At 43.5% G+C, this 20,141-nt stretch overlaps 1 protein-coding gene across 3 annotated transcripts in view; it reads right to left on the reverse strand.

The window, feature by feature from the left end:
* Window positions 1-20,141, reverse strand: part of frmd4a (FERM domain containing 4A) — a 108,455-nt gene that overhangs the window by 68,819 nt on the left and 19,495 nt on the right. The window contains exon 1 of one of the 3 annotated variants that reach the window (XM_086208836.1): window positions 19,176-19,522. The exons of 1 other annotated variant lie outside the window; for it this stretch is intronic. In XM_086208836.1, the coding sequence (XP_086064962.1) occupies window positions 19,176-19,208 (33 nt within the window). In that variant the 5' untranslated portion in view covers window positions 19,209-19,522. Of the gene's footprint in view, window positions 1-2,070; window positions 2,535-19,175; window positions 19,523-20,141 lie in introns of those variants that run through there. One more of the 3 variants, XM_086208834.1, reaches the window with a different exon arrangement.

The following is a 20,141-nucleotide window of genomic DNA, read 5'->3' on the forward strand; positions in this document are numbered from 1 at the left end:
TGCCGGTTGCTTAAGTTGTGTCACAGCAGAATCGGCGGTGACGCGTGAGGATATGGACGACGGGAGAGAATGACATGCAGTCTGGCAGAGAGTTCCTTAATGTTGCAGCCATCACTGCCCTCGAGTGTCCAAAAAGTACAGGCTACATTGAAAATAGATAAAAGGGAAATTGAATTATGTTATCGGTATGACCAGCAGGTCATTATTGGCTATCTGTTTCAGCTGAAAAAGTATCTCTATAAGCTACTTAACTTAACATTTTAAGTAGATGTGCATTTCTGTAACCATGTCACACGCTTTCTGATGTGCTTTATATCTGTAAAGACCCTTGAATTGAGGGGAATCTATCGTAGACAGTCAAGACTGTCCTCTCCAACTGCAGCTTCCTGCAAGCAATCAAGGCAACAAAAATGGTGACCTGGTTTTCTTCTTGTAAGAGGTTGTAAAGCAAGTTCATCCCCTTGGCTTTCCTGAATCATTCATATGAACTCATGTGCACATGAAAATAACTCTGCGCTCTTCAATAAAACTGTGCACTCAGTTGCTGCTCCAAGCCAGTGAGCAGCATAGATGTGGTATCAATGGGAACTAGAGGGTGCAGAATCACTGTCATGACCCTTAATATTCCTCCAACGACTGCTGCGTCTGCACACAGCTGAGATCACTCTCACAAACACAAGTGCAGTTTCCCTTCTCTAGGCTGATGTTTAAAACATTAAATGAATTCATGTCTGTTCAAACTGACCAAAGCTCGATGCCTGTGCATTTACAAGCCTTCTTATAAACGTATTTGATTTCTCCTGCTTTTATTTGATGGTTCACCGACTCACCAGTCTTAACATTCAGATGTGTTTTTGACAGCGTGCGTGCACCCCCAACCGGGCTGGAACGGGTGCAAGCGATTTAAATAACTCTCTATGCAAAGTGGCCAGACACCCTCCTGTTTTCCAGCTCCCACCACCAATTAGAGAAATCAATAAATGAGCAGTGTAATTAGAGTGCTGAGAGGAAATGTAGAGGACTCTCCTGACTCTCATTTTTCCATCCCACATGCAGTGCATGAATAATCCAGCCATAAACACTGATCTTTATCATTTAAGTCACAAATCATCTATATTTGGAGTATGAAAAATGGTTCAATCTCCAAAATAGGTCAATGGATTCAGTGACATTGATGCCCCGCAGCACTAGGATTGATAGTGTCTGATGGAAGCGTAGTATATCTCAGGAAAGGACAGATTAGTCCAACAGATGCCAGCGCTTGTAAACAATGTTGAAGGGAAACACAAGCTTAACGACCAAACTCATTACGCCAGGAAGCCGATCAAAGCATCCAGGGATTCTGATGTTGTACTGCATGTGTCTACAGGGAGGGAACCCGCGTGTGGCTGCACGCATTTCTTTATCTGAATGTGTATGAGTTTGCGAGACGCATCGTCAAGCAGTTTTGCCTTCCCACAGCCTGAATGCTTTGTAAACCACAGGGGCCGGAGTAATCTACCTCTAACCAAGCGTCACGGGCAACAGAGGCCTGACGATCACATCCATTCCTCTTTCATCCCTTATTTCCTCAATCGCTATCCATACTTCCTCCATTTAGAGGTTTTTATTCGCTCCTAATTTGAAGATTTGTGGCTATCTGCAGATAAATGTGAGGGGTTGTAAACCACAGAAAGCAAAAATAAATCAAGCACCTAGATTTAATACTTTCAAGTGGAAAGCTCTTCACATGCTGAGTAAACATTCCTGAAGCCCAGAGTCTTTAGTCAGTGGGCTAAAGCTGTGATGTAGGACATACTGCCCAGGTTAGAGGTTTATTCCCTAAAACACTACAGTTCCTGACATTTAAGCAGCACATCTTTTTTTGTGCTAATTAACGAGAGAGCATCTGGAAGAGACACGAACATATGCTGGCCTCTGGTCCTCAACTGTAATTATGCAAAGAGAGAGGTCATCCAAATCAGGCACAAAGAGAGGAGGGGAACAGTGGTGATGTAAGACTGATGTGCGGTTGATTTCGAGGGAGATAAGAAAATTATTGAGCAAAAGAGAAGAAGTCAATAAACTTACAAAGACATCCATGAGCATGTGCTCCAGTGTCACCTCCATATCCTCGAGTCTCGCTGCAAGAGTCATCGTGACACCAAAAAAGAAAAAACAGGAAGAAAAAAAACAGCAGCCGGAATTTTGATCTTTAGACTCAATCAAGACAAGAAACGTGGCTCCGCAGCATGTTCTTCTCCTCTGTTATTATGTGTAATCATGGGATACAGACAATTGCCTTCAAGTTTAGACTGGTATAAAATATCCCAAATGATTGTGCCATGACAGATTCTCAGTCCAGCTTGTGTCTTCTTTCATTCTCCACACAGGATGGCGTCACATACAGCCGGTCCCATATCAGATACAAGTCTGTCTTCTCTAAAGTTGGCCCCGTAAGCCCGCCTGGTTTCCAGTTAGTGTTCCACAGAAGAAGAGGAGCCTCCTTGATGTGGAGCGGCTACTGTGTTGGATCTGAGACAAACGGGTTCCTCATGGTTCCTTCTTCTGATCTGAGTTATGGTCCACAAGGGAGATGAAGACACTGACAACTCCCTGGCAGAGGGGAGGGCAGAGGGTGGGGCTCGTGTTAGCAGCCAAGAGAGGAGCTTGATGAGGTCTAATATTCAGAGAAGTGACTAATTTCATGCTCAAGTCATGCATTTTTTTTTTATCAATCCACATTCTCGAAGTTGTTTGAACAGGATGTCTCCACCCTCTTCATCCTTTTTTTCTCTCTCCCTCTCCCTTTTTTTCCTCTTGTCCTTGTCCACAGTGGATGTCTTTGTATGGGGGGGGGGGGGGGGGGGTGCAGCTGATGCCCAATTTTGGATGCTCTTAGCTGGGGTCATACTCTCTCACATTAGGCCTCTCATCAATGGGCCTTTGTGGAGGCCTCATTAAAAGCTGGCTCTGGATGTTGCAGCGGGAAAACAACAGCGATATGTCGTGGATCTGACTGGAAGCTTATGTAACACCGACTGGGAGGGGTAAGGGGGCTGAAGAGGACAGGGCATGTGGGGTAGAAAGCTGATAGATGGCTGGTGGGTGGGAGACAGGGGCAAAGCAAGAGGGGTAATGATCAAGTGAGGGGAGGAAGGAAAGCTGAAGAAAAGAAGGGAAGCTGAGGGACGAAGGATGTCAGTGGGACATCTTATGGAGGGGGCTTGTTTTTGTTTTTCTGGCAAGCGAGGGTGGAATGTACCCCCTTGTTCTCCCTTCGTCCATAACAAGATTTGGTTACAAAAAGAAATAGAGACAGACTGTGGGGAGATGAAGAGGGGAAGGGAGTTCAGCAGGGTCGCACCAATAAACAGGATATGGCTATATACAGTAACGGGCAGTAAGAGGGGAGACACTGATTACATTTACATACACACACTCAGGTTAGTCCAGGAAACTGAGGAAACAGGTTTACAGAGCAGTTAGCTGACTAGCTGCACATGCTGGTCAAATGAAATTCTAGTTGTGAATGTTGCACATGGTGGGCAACATCTGGGTTAAGTGAGCGTGCAAACTGGTCATGCTTGGTCATGTGCAGAGAACAAATGAAACTCTTAGGTTTTAGCTTGACTCAAAGTATTTGCGCCTTGCTCAACTAGATAAAGAAGGCTTGGATGATGCGTTTGAGTGTTGATAAGCTGATGTTTTGTGAAGTTTCACTCTTTTTTTGTTTGTTTGTTTTTTTACCCTCAGGTTCCATTATTATTTGTATTCCAGGCATGCGAGGACAGGGCCTGTCAGCGAGCGTGCACTTCAGCCAGAATTTACATTAATTTATTTTGGATACAAGAAGCTTGGAGTTTATTTCATCCCACTCTACTGGAACTGATAGCAGCTGGGGTCTTTATCATGCACATTTGCTTTGCATATATATTTAAGTCAAAAAGCTCTACCCCGTTGAGCATGGCAGCTGCGTGTGATATATATCTCAACAAAAGCAAATAAATGTTGCCAGTAGTAAACTGTCAAATTCTTTTCCTCAACTCCCTTCTTTGAGTTTTCCTCTAGTCCTCCATACTACTATGTTATCAGTCTTGCTTCATTTCCCTCAAAGACGTCCCTCTCTCCACTCTGTCTTCCTCCTGCACTCTTCTGAAACCATAAAGACCCAGAGAGCTGCTGACCTTTGACCTCTCATCTCTCTCCCAAGTGTGAGGTCAACAGAATCAGCCATTCACATCGACTCTGTGGTCGGGAGTGTTGGTGTGTGAACAAGTCTATTACCCCACCTGGAGTCTTTGCATGCATACACACACCGTAACACACATCGTTGGGCATTAAAGAAAGAGAGCCATCAGTCCTTTGTTGCCCTCAGGAGGCTTTTCTGTCTTCCTGAAGTAGCTCCTAATGCAGCCCACTGTGAATATGTAACAGCCCTCCGTTAATAACCCAGAATTATCCTTCTAATTCTCATCCACATGCCGCTCATGCATTATAAATACCCTCCATAGTGCTGAAGATGGACAGCATTTGGCTTCTGAGGGATTTTAGGTGACACCAAGAGTCTGACTGCGGTGTAGAAGGCGTCAGGTTGCCTATCTGGACCAGCGTTTGTCATTCATGAGGAGCTTAGCTTCCAGCGGAGATGACACAGGACAACTTGTCCCAGCGTGACACACAGCCAGAGTGAAAACTAACCCAGATTTCTATTTTTAATTCTCTGTGTGCAGATGAATGATACGAACTGTTAGTTCCATGTTTACAATAATTGTTCTTAAGGAGACCTGAATATCAGTTCACGTCAAACAGTGACTCACTGACATGTAGTAAAAATGCAAATGCATGCACATATTAGTTGGATTTACACAGAGGAGGGTCTTTAAACATTCAAGCTGCTGTTTTTACACAGATTATTTACACATTCAGGTGAAACTCAGGGATTCCCTGTGAATTTCATGAATGCATAAACAATGAGCAGCAAAAAACACTGCTATGTTGCATTATGGAAAAGATAGGGATGACCGAGTTTCGGACCCACAGTTAGGATCGCCATGGCTCAACCTAACGCCAAAGTGGTTATTTTCAGAGGATTCCTGAAGAAAATAAACTCTGTGTGACACAAAAGTTGATGTAATTTGTATATTTTGTTGGACAAGGAAATCATCTTAAACTTATGCCATTTTTTTGGATTTTTTGAAGTTGCATTTGTTGGAATAGCATCCAGCTAAGAATGTGCCACACACTTACACATGACTTCAACGTCACCTCAACAATTCATTCAAAAAAATCCGACTGACCTCAAGACAAGGGAACTGGAGTTCCAACTTAATTATGCAATGAGATGTTGACACAAATATTCAGCAGAAATACTGGCAACTTGAGTGTGACAGTACCGTTAAATGAGCCCGGCTGCAGCAGTCGAAGAGTGGAGTGTTTACCCATCGTTCTTTAACACCAGGCTCGTCTTGGAAACTGACTTTTCCAGTAATCCACAAAGCGTCCAGGACACCAGGGTTTAAACTACTGCAGCAGCTTACACTGAGCATCCCCAAACTAAAATGAACAAACCCGTCTTACTCGGATTCAACGTCTCTGAAGATAGTTTCACTCTTCAATTCTGATTCGGAGCAAGAGTACAAAGTATGCGTCTTTGTCAGACTGGCACAGAAACTAGGGATATGTGCCAATCAAAGTTTGTGGCAATCTTCCAAGTGGTTTTAGGTTTACACACACGAGCATGAGCACACACACACACACACACACACACACACACACACACACACAAAAATAGTACCTACTCCAGACATGCTAATAAAGCCTCTTAAGCAACTGTTTGCAGCTAACAGACTGAAGGGTTTATTGCTGACACACTGAATAGACCTTAAAGTCTGACTAGAGCGTAGCACACTGACCCTCATCTGCTCACATGTCAGGACAAGTGACCCAAAATGGTTTTATTGACTCACTTTTTGAGAAGTCCTTTTCATCACTGTAGCGTGTATGTAGCCTACAACTCCATCTGAAAACATAAAAATATCCTTAGATAATGAAGGCCTGTGTAGTCTTCTACTATTTTTATCTTTTTTAACTGACAGTTTTTCTTTCTTGTCCTGTTTTTTTTTGGTCCCATTCATGTGACATGCTGTAGGACAGAGAGTTCAGATGAAAGGGATTCTGCAAAGTCATTCTCTGCAGCACTGCTAGTAATCTGAATTGTGCTGTATCACTCTGCACCCTGAATATGTCACTCCACATTACTGCCGATGTCTCTGTTATGTGTGTGTGTGTGTGTGTGTGTGTGTGTGTGTGTGTGTGTGTATCTCAGGGAGCTGGTGTGTGTGTCTGTGTGTGTTTCTGTGTGTGTGTGTATGACTAGTGCAAAGGCATGTGAGGAGCCAGGCAGGTGCACTCTCTTATCTTATGTCCTTCTTGCTGAAGGGAAAGTCACCTCGAATTTTACAAATGGAAGCATTGAGACTCATGACTAACCAGAATAACAGTGCTTTGAATTTTACTAAAATATCTGATTTACAGGAGAATCCTCATCCTGATTCAAGGCTCTCACCACAGCGTGTGTGTGTGTGTGAGGCCCTGAGCAGACACAACGCAACAGAGGCATATTTTTAAAGACGAGTTGTATGAAGGCGCTGGATCGAGACCTCCTGCATTTTCTGCCCCAGTAAACTTAGCCCACTTTACCCAGTGCTGAAGAGGATTCCCGGCCTACACCAGAAATAAACGCAGATAGCTGCACTACCTACCCCACCACTCACTGTGTGCGTCAGAACTCATTGTTTCCCTGACACTGATTTAACAATTAACACTCTAGTAAGCAGGCTGTTTCACTGCAATCCGGCACGACTGTTATGAATTACTCTAGCAGGCAAACAGCACATTCGCATCGGCTTACGATCAAGACAAGCTCGTGAGTCCACATCCCTCGAGTCCACGCGCGATTAGGAATCTGATTCGTAGCAGTGTGAGCGTTAAATGTTTGATGATACAGCTACATATTTAATCTTTACAGGCCAGATCATGAGAGGAAATGGGTTAGACATGATTCTTCTCCCAGAGGGAAATAGAGTGAGAAAAGGGACAAACAGTGAAGACAATTTAACCTACGTATGTCAGTGAGTTTTAATGATGTGAAGGAGAGCCGGTGATGAATTGATGTTCTACATTGATGAGGGAATGGTTGTATACAGCAGGCAGTTTATAAAGATCAGAGCAAATGGATGGCACAGCATACTGGCGTATGTGCGCAATAGATAGAAATACCGTCACAGAATATTTGATCAAAAGCATTATGAACAGATCCTCCCACCATCATTAGATTTAATATAGTGTGTGTTTTGCACTTTCTTGTACACTGCTTCATCTAAAACTTGTCAAACTTCATCAATCCGCTTGTTTCGGCATGCGTTTTATTTCCCAGATATAACGGTGTGTGATATATTGCGTTGCAAAATATCGATGAAGGCGGAATCACTGTATCTTGATATTATTATTGTTGTCTTTAAATCATAGCAATATTGTACGGTGTGTTGAGCTTGATTTATGGTTGAATCAACACAGCACACCGCAGCCTGGACTGACATGCACCTCACTGGAAATATAACTACATAAAATCCTCCTAAATGCAGGGCACCCAGCCGGACACCCACACAAAATCAGCAAATACTATAAGGTGTAGATCATGTGTTTGGACAACTGCGCCGGGTCGACGGAGACACAACACACAACTATAATTCACAGATTTTTAGTCCACATAATCATTTTTTTACAATACCTGCGAATAGCTTATTTTAGCAATGAAACCAATCTTTTGATTTAATCATGAATCAATCGAGTACTTGTTCTGATGCTAAAGCTTAATGCTGTATACTGTTACAAGGTTTCTTGTATCTTTCCCCATCCTGCCAACCATTTTGTGTCCTCAGACTCATTTGTCCACACTCAGGAAGCAGCTGTATTTATAACCCTCGTAAACCTCTCAGCCACTCACAACTACACAGCTCTGCCTCTTTATGGACAATGAATCATCCCTCGGGCGTACAAGCCACAAACTATCAAAAATATGTGCACAAACAAATGCAAAGCACAAAGAGGATGCACCTGTGCACACAGTCCCCCCCCCCCCCCCAACACACATATACTTCATACTTGTATTTTCCTTTTCTTCAAATGAGTCGACTCACTCAAGCCTCAACACACATTCATGTTCTCCCGTGAGTGGTGTAAAACCCTAAACCAGACTCCTTCTGCTCCACCTCTGGCTGCAGACGAGGGACCAAGCTGCTAGTTACTGTACAGATGGGCCCCCACACCTCTGGCAGGTGCACCACTGCCAGACAAACCAAAGCTGAAGATTGGCCAAACGACACAGGCAGATTGTCTTTGTTGTTGTGGGGAGGAGGAGGAGGGGAGCCCCTAGGCATCAGGGGAAGAGAGACGTAATTTGAGGAGATCATCTCCACTCCCTGACATCACTCCAGGCCATGCTGGATCACTGCAGTGTGTGTGTGTGTGTGTGTGTGTGTGTGTGTGTGTGTGTGTGTGTGTGTGTATGGTTTTACATAAGGTATTGACGTCCAGCTATTATTCTGTATATTTACTGTCCAGACTTAATCTGAGTAAATCTATTTCAGTCTTGGGACAACTGAATGGGATCAAAAGGGGATCCAGAGAGGGAGCAGGCTGACAAATGGGGGTGAGACCCCTGGGGCCTGGGTCTTTACAGGGGTCCCCTGCTCAGTAGACCAGTCACGCCAACCTTCTCTTGCCTTTGTCTGTGCTACGCCTCCTCACCTTCACCATAATCTGAAAGAAAAACCCATGTGCTGTGACAGGCAGGGTTTGATCAGGTCCAGGTTTCACTCCAAGTCAAGGTCATGTCCCCTGATATTTACCATTTCTTTTGATTCCCTTCCTATCATTGCCATGGGAACAGAGGAGAAGCTAGAGTTACACAAGGAAAGGAAAAGCAGAAGATGGGGGGGGGGGGGTATTTAGGAAGGAAGCATGGGGGTAAATCCTATATAACTGCCCCTCCAGTAGACAGCAGGGGTAATACGACGGCCACTCTGTCACTGACAGAACTCATAATTATTAATCAAGCACACGCAGCCTTCAACATATGCTTTGGCCCTTCTCTTTCTCCTCCTTATTTTCTGACAGTTGTGGTTTCACTCGCCGTCTCTGCTCTTTGTCTTTTGTGTCTTGGACAGCAGGAGGAGCGAGATGAGGTCATTAATTATACACTCTTCCTACTTCTGCACCTGGCCCCCTCCATGAGTCCTGTCTATTAAAAAAAAAAAAAAACTGATGACAGATGAGCAGACCAGTGGTGTGGCCCAGTAAGGATCAGTTTACCGGGACAAAGACCAGCACTGGCAAACAGCAGCATGGGGTAATGTTGTTGAAGATTCTCCGCACCAACTCCAACTTCCTGGATTCTCACTTACACATGGGAAGAGATTCGCTTTACTGGAGGAGCTACAAGGAGTAATTCCCTCTTCAAATACTGGACTGGGAGAGATGAGGCTCATGATTTAGGGACGCCTTGAGCAAAGCAAGGGGAATCCCAGCGGAGAGAGCGTCCTCTGGTGGTCAGAATGTGAAACACAGTCCACTCTTAATGACTCTTAATAAGTGGACAAACTTATAAAGGGGACAGTGCCCCGTTACGGGTATTTTTGACTGCACTCATAATACTCATAATAATCCATTCAACTACAACTAATTCAGGACTTTCTCAACAACCGATGACAGAAATTTTTCAGTTCCCCTTTTTACCTACTTTATATTTATGTATTGTTAGATTTGTCTAACTTTTGCCCAATCCCTGCATGAGTGTTGACATGCTGTAAGTCCCTGTATGACAGAAAAAACAAAGTCAAGGCTGACAAACATTTCAATATCAATCTGACATTCAAAACTTTTGGGAATAGAGTTTTTTTCACCAATGTGTATAAAGTACAGTTTAGATTTTTCTTATGAGTTTTACTCTAAAAAGATCATTTGAATGTTATCCTGTTGTTGTGTGTCTGTTTATAGAAGCACACATTCATATATTTGCATGTCTGCCGTTGTAGAAAAAGCAGCAGAGCGCGTAGAAAACTAGTCATATCCCAAACAAACAGAAAGCTTCGCTAGCTGCGTCCCATAAACACACATGCATATTTTAAATCAGGCGTGTCAGACAACTACACGCTGCAGATAACAACAGCTGTTGCTGAAAACCCGACACATCCGCATACAAACACCTCTAGACATGTATTAATGGTCTTAACTGCAATGGCAGATGCTCACATCTGCTCAGAGTGAAACACACACACATACTCACACACACAGTGGTGAGTTATGAAGCTGACACACGTTCAGTTTAATTGTTCCAACAAGCAGTAATGAGAACACAGGGTCAGCGAGACACTTAGGATGATGTAAGTATTCCTCGGAGGACTCCATGTAGCAACCGTGATTTTATATTTGGGTTTAATTTGGTGTAATCGCGGCGGGAGATGGGGGTAACAAGATCCTGACAAACGTTCCAATAAAACACACTTTGCAGATTGTGGTGAAGAAAAGTAGTTGATTTTGATAAGAAATTAAATGTTTTATTGTTCATATCATTTTCACATATGACAGAAATGCTTGGAGGCGTCTGAGAATGACATTCCTTCTACCAGTGTTCCACACTGCTGCATTTTCCCTCTGGGAAGAGCCACTAAGATCCCTGCAGCTAGATGGGATTACAAATTCAAGAGCTGAAAGTCAAGAACGCCTCTAAAGGCTCTCCTCCCCCAAGTACCATTTTCCACTCGTTATTCCACCTTCATCATCGCCATCTCTCATTCCTCTCTGCCTATACATCCATCCATCCATCCATCCAGCCACTCTGAACCTGCGGGCCTCAGCCTCGCTGCTGGGAGGCACATCAATAAGACTGTCTGGTGGCAGCATTTGGATCCAACCAGCTGTGTATGTATAGCATGTCATGATGGAACATGCAAATTGACCAGCGTGCATGCTTGTTTGTGTTTGTGTGCATTGTTCAGTGTCTCCTTGAGCAGTGCATCATGAATTAGACATTAGCGCACCAGGGCGTTAAAACAGCTAATGTAAAATCTGTGCATGCTGTTTACCATTTTTAAATGGAAAATGACTGTTCAGTGTTTACCATCAATTACACAGACTGTTGAGATAGACCCCCCCCCCCACCACCCGCATTAGTAGATAAGTTAAAGCTGTAGAGCTCTTTATTTGACTATAAAGTTAATCTTGACAAGAGTTAAACCCTACATCTGACTTAAATATGGGAATATATTGGCAGATAAAGAACCAAAGACAATAAAAAAAAAACGTAACCTACCGAGTTTGGTGCAGAAATTGTAAATTAAAATCTGTTGAAGCCAAGTTTATCTGTCAAATTTAATGGTCTCTTAAATTTACTCTAGATTAAAAAAAAAGATTGAAATTCATAAATATTATCAAGTTGCACGTGTTTTGACCCAACTATTTGATGGCGTAAAATAGTGAAATTAATCACTCCTCATGCTATTGTTGACAGGATGGAAAGTCAATCAAAATATCACCTCAACCATTTGATCGTCTGCTCAGTGGAAAGATGAGGTGTTTGAGGGTTCATTTTTTTTAGGGCCATTCAACAATTTAAATCGATATATCCACGGATGGATATTTTCTCTAAATACTAATAGTTATGAAATATCACAAGGTTTATACTTCAAGGACAGAGGGTGCTTCCTAAGACAAGAACAATCCCTCATGAAGCTCTGCAAAATTCCTGAACTGGAAACACTCCGATGGCTTTAATCCAGAACTGTGGAGGGATTACAGGCACATGTAAGTTAATTCAATTGAATATCTTCCTAAATCAGATTTATCCGTCTCCTTCAACGCTTCATGAATTTAACTTCTATCTCCCGCGCTTTTGTTTTGATGTGGTCTAGTAAAGAGCGCTATCTTCGTCACTCCGCTTTGCAGTAAAGTAAACTACAAGGATTTTGGCAGAAGATCTGTGAGGTTTTATCTAATCCATGAAGTCACCTTCCCAGTGGATCCCCAGACATGCCCTTTGGGCTGAAACTCTAATCTTACACAGCATTCGTCATCTCATCAAACTCAGAAATTCTGAGAACCACTGCCAGAAATTATTGTGCAATAAAGTAGAAGTCAGATCCCGTCACTGCCAGTCGGCCTGTGGCTCTCAGACTGAGAACAAGCTTGTCGATAAAATCTTTGTGTGTTGTATACGTCTCTGTGTGGTTACGTGTTTCTGGATACATTAGGGAGAAAAATATGTCTTGCACATGTTAGATGCATATTAGATGCAGCTTTAACATGAGCCGAGGTCCATGTTATCACCCACTAAATGGAAGCCCTAGGAAACCAAATGCAGGCATCACTGGGTTCCTCCTGCACCAATTACCCTGAAAGGGGCACCTGGGTCAGAACTGTAGCAGCCAGGGACTGAGCCTGACAATCCCAGGCTTGAAATTATTCTCCCAGCTAACATCCCGCCATACATGTGTGTGTTTTTCTGTTATATCTTCACCTTACAGTACCAAGAGTGTTTTGCTGATCTATTACCTCCATTTTCTACCTCTTAACAACAATTACACATCCCTCACTGTCTGCCCAGTAGATTCGCACCAGTCCAGCTCATGGTCAGCCAATCAAATGGGAGGACAAATCATTTGCAGGGGTCGAAGGTCAGATCTCAGGAGGATCGGATGGCTGAAAATAGAGGAGATTTAGGCTTGAAATTATGGGGATACGAGTCATACGAACTGTGCTTTCCAATGTTCTCTCATTCACCTGCTCACACACTAACGGTGGAGGCTGCCACGCAAGGTGTCTCATCAGGAGCAATTAGGGGCTGGTATCTTGCTCAAGGACACTTCGACAGGGTATCCAGAGGGAGGCAGCCACAATGGCATAATAAATAATAGTGGAAGGTGAGACACGTGCTCGGGACTGAGGGAGATAAGGCTATAATTGGTGATGGGGTGAGAGGAAGGAGGAAACTCCTATTTCCCGTGTGAGAATATGTATGTGTGTGTGTGTGTGTGTGTGTGTGTGTGTGTGTGTGTGTGTGTGTGTGTGTGTGTGTGTCTGTGCTTCGCAGATCTACCAGATAGTGTAATGTATGATACTTGTTAAACTCAAGGGTCACCTTCTGTAGGAGGGGTGACACTGCTAATCCTCCGCTCGTTCATCAAAGGTGTGTGTGTGTGTGTGTGTGTGTGTGTGTGTGTGTGTGTGTGGTTTCTACTATAGGAAATTGAAATTACAATCCTCTAAAGGGGTACAGGGGAAAATCTCAAGATATATATATATACATATATATATATATATATAAGTCCTGGAAGCTGATTAATGTTGTTTTAACATTGCACAAGCAAATATATGATGTTTTGTTGTGTATTTTACTTATTTTTACGACAATATTTATGCATTCTTACTCTGATCTTTCCCTGACCTTTCTTGAAAATCATTTTAAAAGCGCCTTTAAATTGATGGCAGCCAGCGAAGTAGGAAAAATCTGCACCCTGTGTTTCCATGACAACACCTAACATTAAGTGCATCACTGGCTCGCTTCTTTGGTTGCTCAATTGCACTCTGATTGATCTCATCATTCAGGCCTCTTCAAGGGGACAAGAGCCCATTTGACATGCTTGACACAGCAGGGCACGCTCACAGAGACGCTGCATGTGTGACACGCAGCGACACATCTTCTAGCCCAGAAAGAGAGGATGTGCAGCAGAGAGGAAAAGCCTCAAACAGAGATCGGTGGGAGGGTCTTGTTCTCGCTACATAGCGTCCAACTGATTTCTCACATCAACGATTCAGCTACTTTTTATTGTTATCTGCCTCTCTGTGTGTCATTAAAGCATATATTTAAATCAGAACTCTCCTGGTCCTCATTTGAAAGATCATGACCAAAGAAAGCTAATAAGAATTTTTGTTCTGGACTCGCCTTATGTGTTGTAGTCATTGAGCCGCGAAATGATGCATCAGAGGATTTAGCAGGGATTTCTGCATGCTAAAATAGCCTAAATTCATTTACACTTTTAATTCATTAATTTCTCACTTCCCTATTGTACGTAATTCTATTCTACTTATGATTTTGTTCTTATATTCAAGGTCAGGAATAACTTGAGGGCATTTCTTCTGATTGGACAAAAGCATTCACTGGGACTCAAGGATGAACTGAGAGGGTTTTGGTGGTCAAAGGTCAAGGTCACTGTGACAGGCACAACATGGTATTTCTAGTATTATTCTCACTACTTCTATGACCATTTCAACAGGATTCCTCATCTTTACCTGGCAATGACTGATTCTGAAACCATAGCGGCTGTAGTGACAGTGCACTTGATGGGCTTCTCCGATGACAGCTGGGAGATGCTGGGTGATCTACATCCAGTACCAGTGTGTATATTTGTGTGTGTAGCTCAGATTGTGAGTTTGTTTGCATGTGCCCCATGTGGTTCCAGACACCAGACATCCCCCCTCTGCTGTTTACTTTGGCCTTTAAATGCTGCCAGCCAACCTGCTGTGCGTCGCATGTGTGTTTCTGTGTGTGTGTCCCTCAGCGTTTGTGTGGTTTGCCAAAGGCTGTTCCACCTTGTCCTGCAAATCCAAAGCCCACCTGCCCTGCCTTTCTCTCCTCATTATGATCATCCGTGCAGGAAGGTAGTCAGCTTCGGGGATGTGGGTGTGCATGGTCACTTCCTTTTTGGCTGTTACATCCTCTTCTGAATGCCCTGCTGTACTTAACCATCTTGACAGTTGCCTGTTTGCTAATGAACCAGGTGGATGGGTAAATGGAAGGAGGGAAAAGGGAGGGAGAGAAGAATAGAAGAAACGTAAAGTACCCAGAGCTCACAGAGATTTTTGGGAGAGGGAGAGCAGTGAGTCAGGCGGATATCAAGATGGAGTTTGCCTGCATGGATGCACTGAAGTGGAGCTAATACACAAGCACTGAAGAGAAGAAGGAGAGACTTCTGAGTTTGGATGCTATTTCAACTGCCCGATTCTTTAAAAGAATAAATGCATGTTTTTGGGAGAGTGTCCATGTATGTCCAAGCCTTTGGCCATTTCTCTAATGGCTCCATCTGTTATGGGCAGCTGGACACACACACACACACACACACACACACACACACACACACACACACACACACACACACACACACACACACATACAGGCACTGATGGGTACAAGAGGAAGATGGCTGGAGACGAAGTAGGCTATAGCTGTGTTTCCACAATGTTGCAAATATCAAAATGTCAAATTCAAGGCATGCTGTTTTGAGGCAAATACACAAAGTTACTGTACATATTTTCTGCAGAATGGTGGAATAAGCAATATTATGGCGAGCAATAATAACAGTAGATAAGAAGAGGTCATGACCTCCAAACCAAACTAGTCATCTTGGTTACCTGTAGCCATCTTCGAGCAAAAATTGAGAGGTTCATGAGAAATTACTTCCACTTTAGGTAACAGTTCTTTGGTGCCAGCTAGTATCGGTAATGTTGTGCACTGTCTGTCAGTTTCTGAGAATGTGTTAAGATGCCAGCACTGATTTGTTACGTCACAGTTTTTTAAAAAACTCTTTTTAATAACCGTTTTATTCAATAAAGGAAAAAACCCTCAAGCAAGTAATTTTTCCCCCCATCAACCTTTCCGAATGAGATACTTGAGAAATGTGCATCCAGATATATTGATGGAAACACAATGTCAACACCCATGAATATGAGCTGTTCAATTTCCAGGGCTGAAAATCACAGTGGGGGCACACAAAGCCAATTTGAGGCAGATTGAAATATTGAAGTCCATTTAGTCAAACTAACAAAATAATTCAATTTATTCTAACATCATGTAAACATGCTGAACAGTTGGAGTGATGGTTGACATGAGGAAGGACAAGCTGGGGAGTCTCCCTGATAGGACTGATAGAGCATTGACAGGGTTAATCTCTTGATAACTACTCTCTATTGATCTACTACCACTGTGGAAAGCCACACACACACACACACACACACACACACACACACACACACACACACACACACACACACACACACACACACACACACACACACACACACAAACATACTCAAGAGGATGATTCTTTATGAAGCCAGAGTTCCTTGTTCTACTGACCTATATGCATAAATTACACACAACTGGGAAAATTATCTTCCCCTCCTCGTGTTTCTATTCATATAGGTGTGTGTTTGTGTGTGTGTGTGTTTTTGAGCATGTGTGTGTGTGTGTGTGTGTGTGTGTGTGTGTGTGTGTGTGTGTGTGTGTGTGTGTGTGTGGGCAAGTATGTGTGCCCTCACTCAAATCTCAGAGATACAATAGTTGGCAATGATGTCTGTGTGAATCATCAATGTCCTGAGTGAAATAACTGCTGTAGCAAACCGTAACTTAACCATCATCATCATTAAAAAGACATAAAGAGAGACTAGTGAGGCGTACGTGTCAGGACTAGAGAGAGACAATAATGAGGAATGTTTATGAGCGACGTCACTCTATCCTGCATCCTCTCTGTGTTTGTGATGACCTGCTCTTCTCCTCTTGAATACAAAGCAACGCACAGCGCAATGATGCTTATTTCATTTCATTTTTCTGCTTCACTGCCCATTACTGTCACCTTAAATAAAGAGAGTGGAAGAAAGATAGAGAATACAGGGGGGAAACAATAGAAATCACGCTGGAGCGAGATGGAGGGAAACAAGCATTGAGGTGATATGAGCACATCCACTGGACAACCCACACACAGTCATCTCAGCACTATTTTCCCATTTTAGCGAGCACGGAATTTAGAGAATGGTGCAACGCAGGCTATTGCTGTTTCTTGTGGTCACTTACAGTGAATCCCTGACACAAGACACTAAAAAATAGAGGTGCCAGTGGGTGCAAATGCGTGGCGCAGCAGGGGAAGAAAATGCATACCCTTCAATTCACTTTGTACATCTGGCCTTTTAAAAACCAAAATTGTAATTTTGAGGGAATCAATATACCACTAAGAGAATATTCTTATTCTATTCAAGTACTGACTGTGTGAACCCATACCTAGCCATGAACAAAAGAAAAAAGGAATTGGGTCTTATTTTTGTCTTTTGACATGGAAAAACCCTACTCTGCCTATGTGAGGATCCTAATGTCTCCTTTGTCAGTTTTACTGCTGCCTACTAGTAAAAGGAAACACAACACAAGCAAAATCTCAAATCAAGGACGGTCCTTTCCCTGGTTTCCTCCTTGATCGAGGGCTAGAAAAATGCATGAAAGGGGAGCAACGTAACCTGAACTGGCTCAACACGTCGTGATTCACTCCCCCTAAATCTTACTAAGGTGACTTTGATGCCAAAAGTGAGATACACAAATCGGCCGCAGGGCATGTGAAGCTCAATATGGCTGATGAAGATAAAAGCAAAAGTCATTTAGTCACTGGAAGTGATTACTGCAGCTCTTGGGCAAATCTGTGCAGGGTGGCAGACAGCACAGATATAGCAGCCTTGATTCCACGCCATATCTTTGAAGCCAAGTCTATCTCCAAACAGCTCGCGAACACTCCGCTTTTGGATTCGATCATGGGCCGATCTGCAAACACCAGTCACTCATATTAACTGCCAAAAAAACAGCGAGGGGCAGACAGACCGACAGGTGGGCAGATGGAGACACAGAAAAGACAATATTTGGTTTTAAATGCCCAAAGGAGCGTGTGATGCACGAGGGAGACAATGTAATTTGAGCAGAAGGAGAGCAAGTTTCAAGTGAACACATCAATTCAGTCAGCCTCCGTACAAGTCCAAACTTGCATGGGAGTCACTATATTGTTAGAGCCACTCCTGTGCACACTGTCACACAGTCTCAGTGCATCTGCTGCTGATGGAGGTGGCATCCAGAATGTACTTGAATAGTCTGGGGAGGAGGAAGGGAAGGGAAGGGAAGGAGGGTGTATTAGAGAGAGCCAGACTGCCAAATCACCCCCTGGAAGCAAGGTGAAGGAAAAGGATAGGATGAGAGAAAAAGAAGTGTAGTGGAGGGATAAGAAAAATCTTATTTTAGGGTGTGAGGCTAGTTATATTGCTGCTATATATTACTGTCAGGGTGATGGTTTTAACTGTGAGATACAAAATCTCTCCTTTCCTCTTCTTCTAAAAATGCAATCATGCCTTTATAAATATTAATAAAAGCAATCACTGCCTCTATTTCACAGTGCCTATCCAGCTAGCTCCTACACACACACACACACACACACACACACACACACACACACACACACACACACACACAAACTCTCACGATAATATATCCCAAATATTAAAAAAAAAATCCCAGCTGGAATAAACTGGTTTTCATTTCAAATTTCAACTGGGAGGGCGACGCCTCTCAGAGAACATTAATGTCCACACAATTGTGCAGGGTGTCACATGCAGGCACATGGCTACGTACAAATAATGTAGTGTGTTCTCACAAAAAACACACACGCACACACGTTCATTTTTCATTAACCTTCTCAGTATGGCACAGGCACAGACAGATGCTGTAGGACTGAGCATGCTCTACTTTGTGACACCAACCTAAATGCACCCATGCGAGACGGCGACATAGATATCCCACACAGAAGGTCATGTTTAACAAGAACAATAGTGAATCGCCACTTTCAGACGAGTCACTATACACACACTGCAGCCAGTTGCGTCCTTGTACCTCTTGCTCCGCTCCTTCTTTTTCCATCCTAAATCAAAAGGTCAGTACTGAGGGGAGAAAGGCACCACTCTGAAACACTGAGTCATTCTTTCAAAGGCCCTTGTTAATGGGTGCAGGGGTGCACGTGCAACTGCATTTGCATGCAGCATATATTACAAACTGGACGTTTTTCATGTGTCTGCACTGCGTAAACATTTTAAAGAACTATTTAAAAAACACTGTAGCGTCCCCCACACTATCTCTGCATTCTGCCTATCGCCCTTAGCAACTATGGCTGCTTGGAAACTTCTCAGCTCGAGTTCCAGCATCACCACAGTGACCGATTTATTTCAGCCCATCCTGCAGTTTACCCAGCATCCTATCTCACTATATATGCCATCCTGGTGATGGATTCCTGTAGAGAAAATAGTAGTTAGGATACTGAGTAATCCCCATGGTAACCTACCCGCGTCCTCATTGGAGACAGCAGCCCCTCCATGACGGATTCACTTGGTTCCGGTGGGCTCGGGTCCCTAGGCTGTGTCAGTGTATTATCCCAGTCCACAAATAGATCCGGTTAGAAACGCTGTCTCATCCTAAGAGCGAACATCTCCACAACGGAGCTCCCTACCCACACAGAGAGCCCAGCACACTGACAGGCACTGGAGAGTCTGTGTGTGTGACACACAGACACACACACACACACATGCATTTGGAAGCAGGAGGGGAAAGACTCCTGTGTTTCTCCTCCCGCTGACCTGTCAGTTGGTGTGTGATCTTCTCTTACAAAGCACTGTGATTTCAATGTGCAATGTCCAAGAAAGGTCTCTCTCTCTCTCTCTCTCTCTCTCTCTCTCTCTCACTGCCTCAAGCTACATTCGTTCCCTTCAATGTGGCAAATGATTGCAGGTCTTCATGGTACCGCTCTCATGCAAGTGCTCTGCTCACGCCTCTCCCTCCCTTTCTCTCTCTCTCTGTCCTCTCTCTCACTGTCTCTCTCTTCCAATAGCCTCACGCTACTTTTTTCACTTCTTGTGCTCACTGTCCAACTCCCTGTTCCCGCCCTAGCTGGAGGCCACACAAAATGTACATTTAAAGTGTGTGTGAAAGAAATGGAGAAATAACAAGAAAGAGACAGGGAGAAAAAGAGAAGAGAGGGCACTCTCGGGGCCACTATTGTCCCTCTAGACAATAGTGGCTCTTAATCGCCTAGCAACCTGATCACCCTCTATTCTCTTAATAGACAAGAGCATGAGTCACTCTCTCAAACACACAAATACACACAACCCTTTCCTCTGTTCTCATGGTTGCAGCTAAACCGTACGTATTCATAACACATGACAGGTCATCTGGCAGATTGTAGACTTGATTTATTACTTTATTATCGGAGTTGTTTGACGCCATTTTCCTGTTGTTCACTAAAGATCTCAAG

Source organism: Aulostomus chinensis, chromosome 7 (assembly GCF_037954235.1).
Source record: "Aulostomus chinensis isolate RoL2024-O1b breed Wild chromosome 7, RoL_Achi_v1.0, whole genome shotgun sequence".
In the NCBI taxonomy this organism is placed as follows: Eukaryota; Metazoa; Chordata; class Actinopteri; order Syngnathiformes; family Aulostomidae; genus Aulostomus; species Aulostomus chinensis.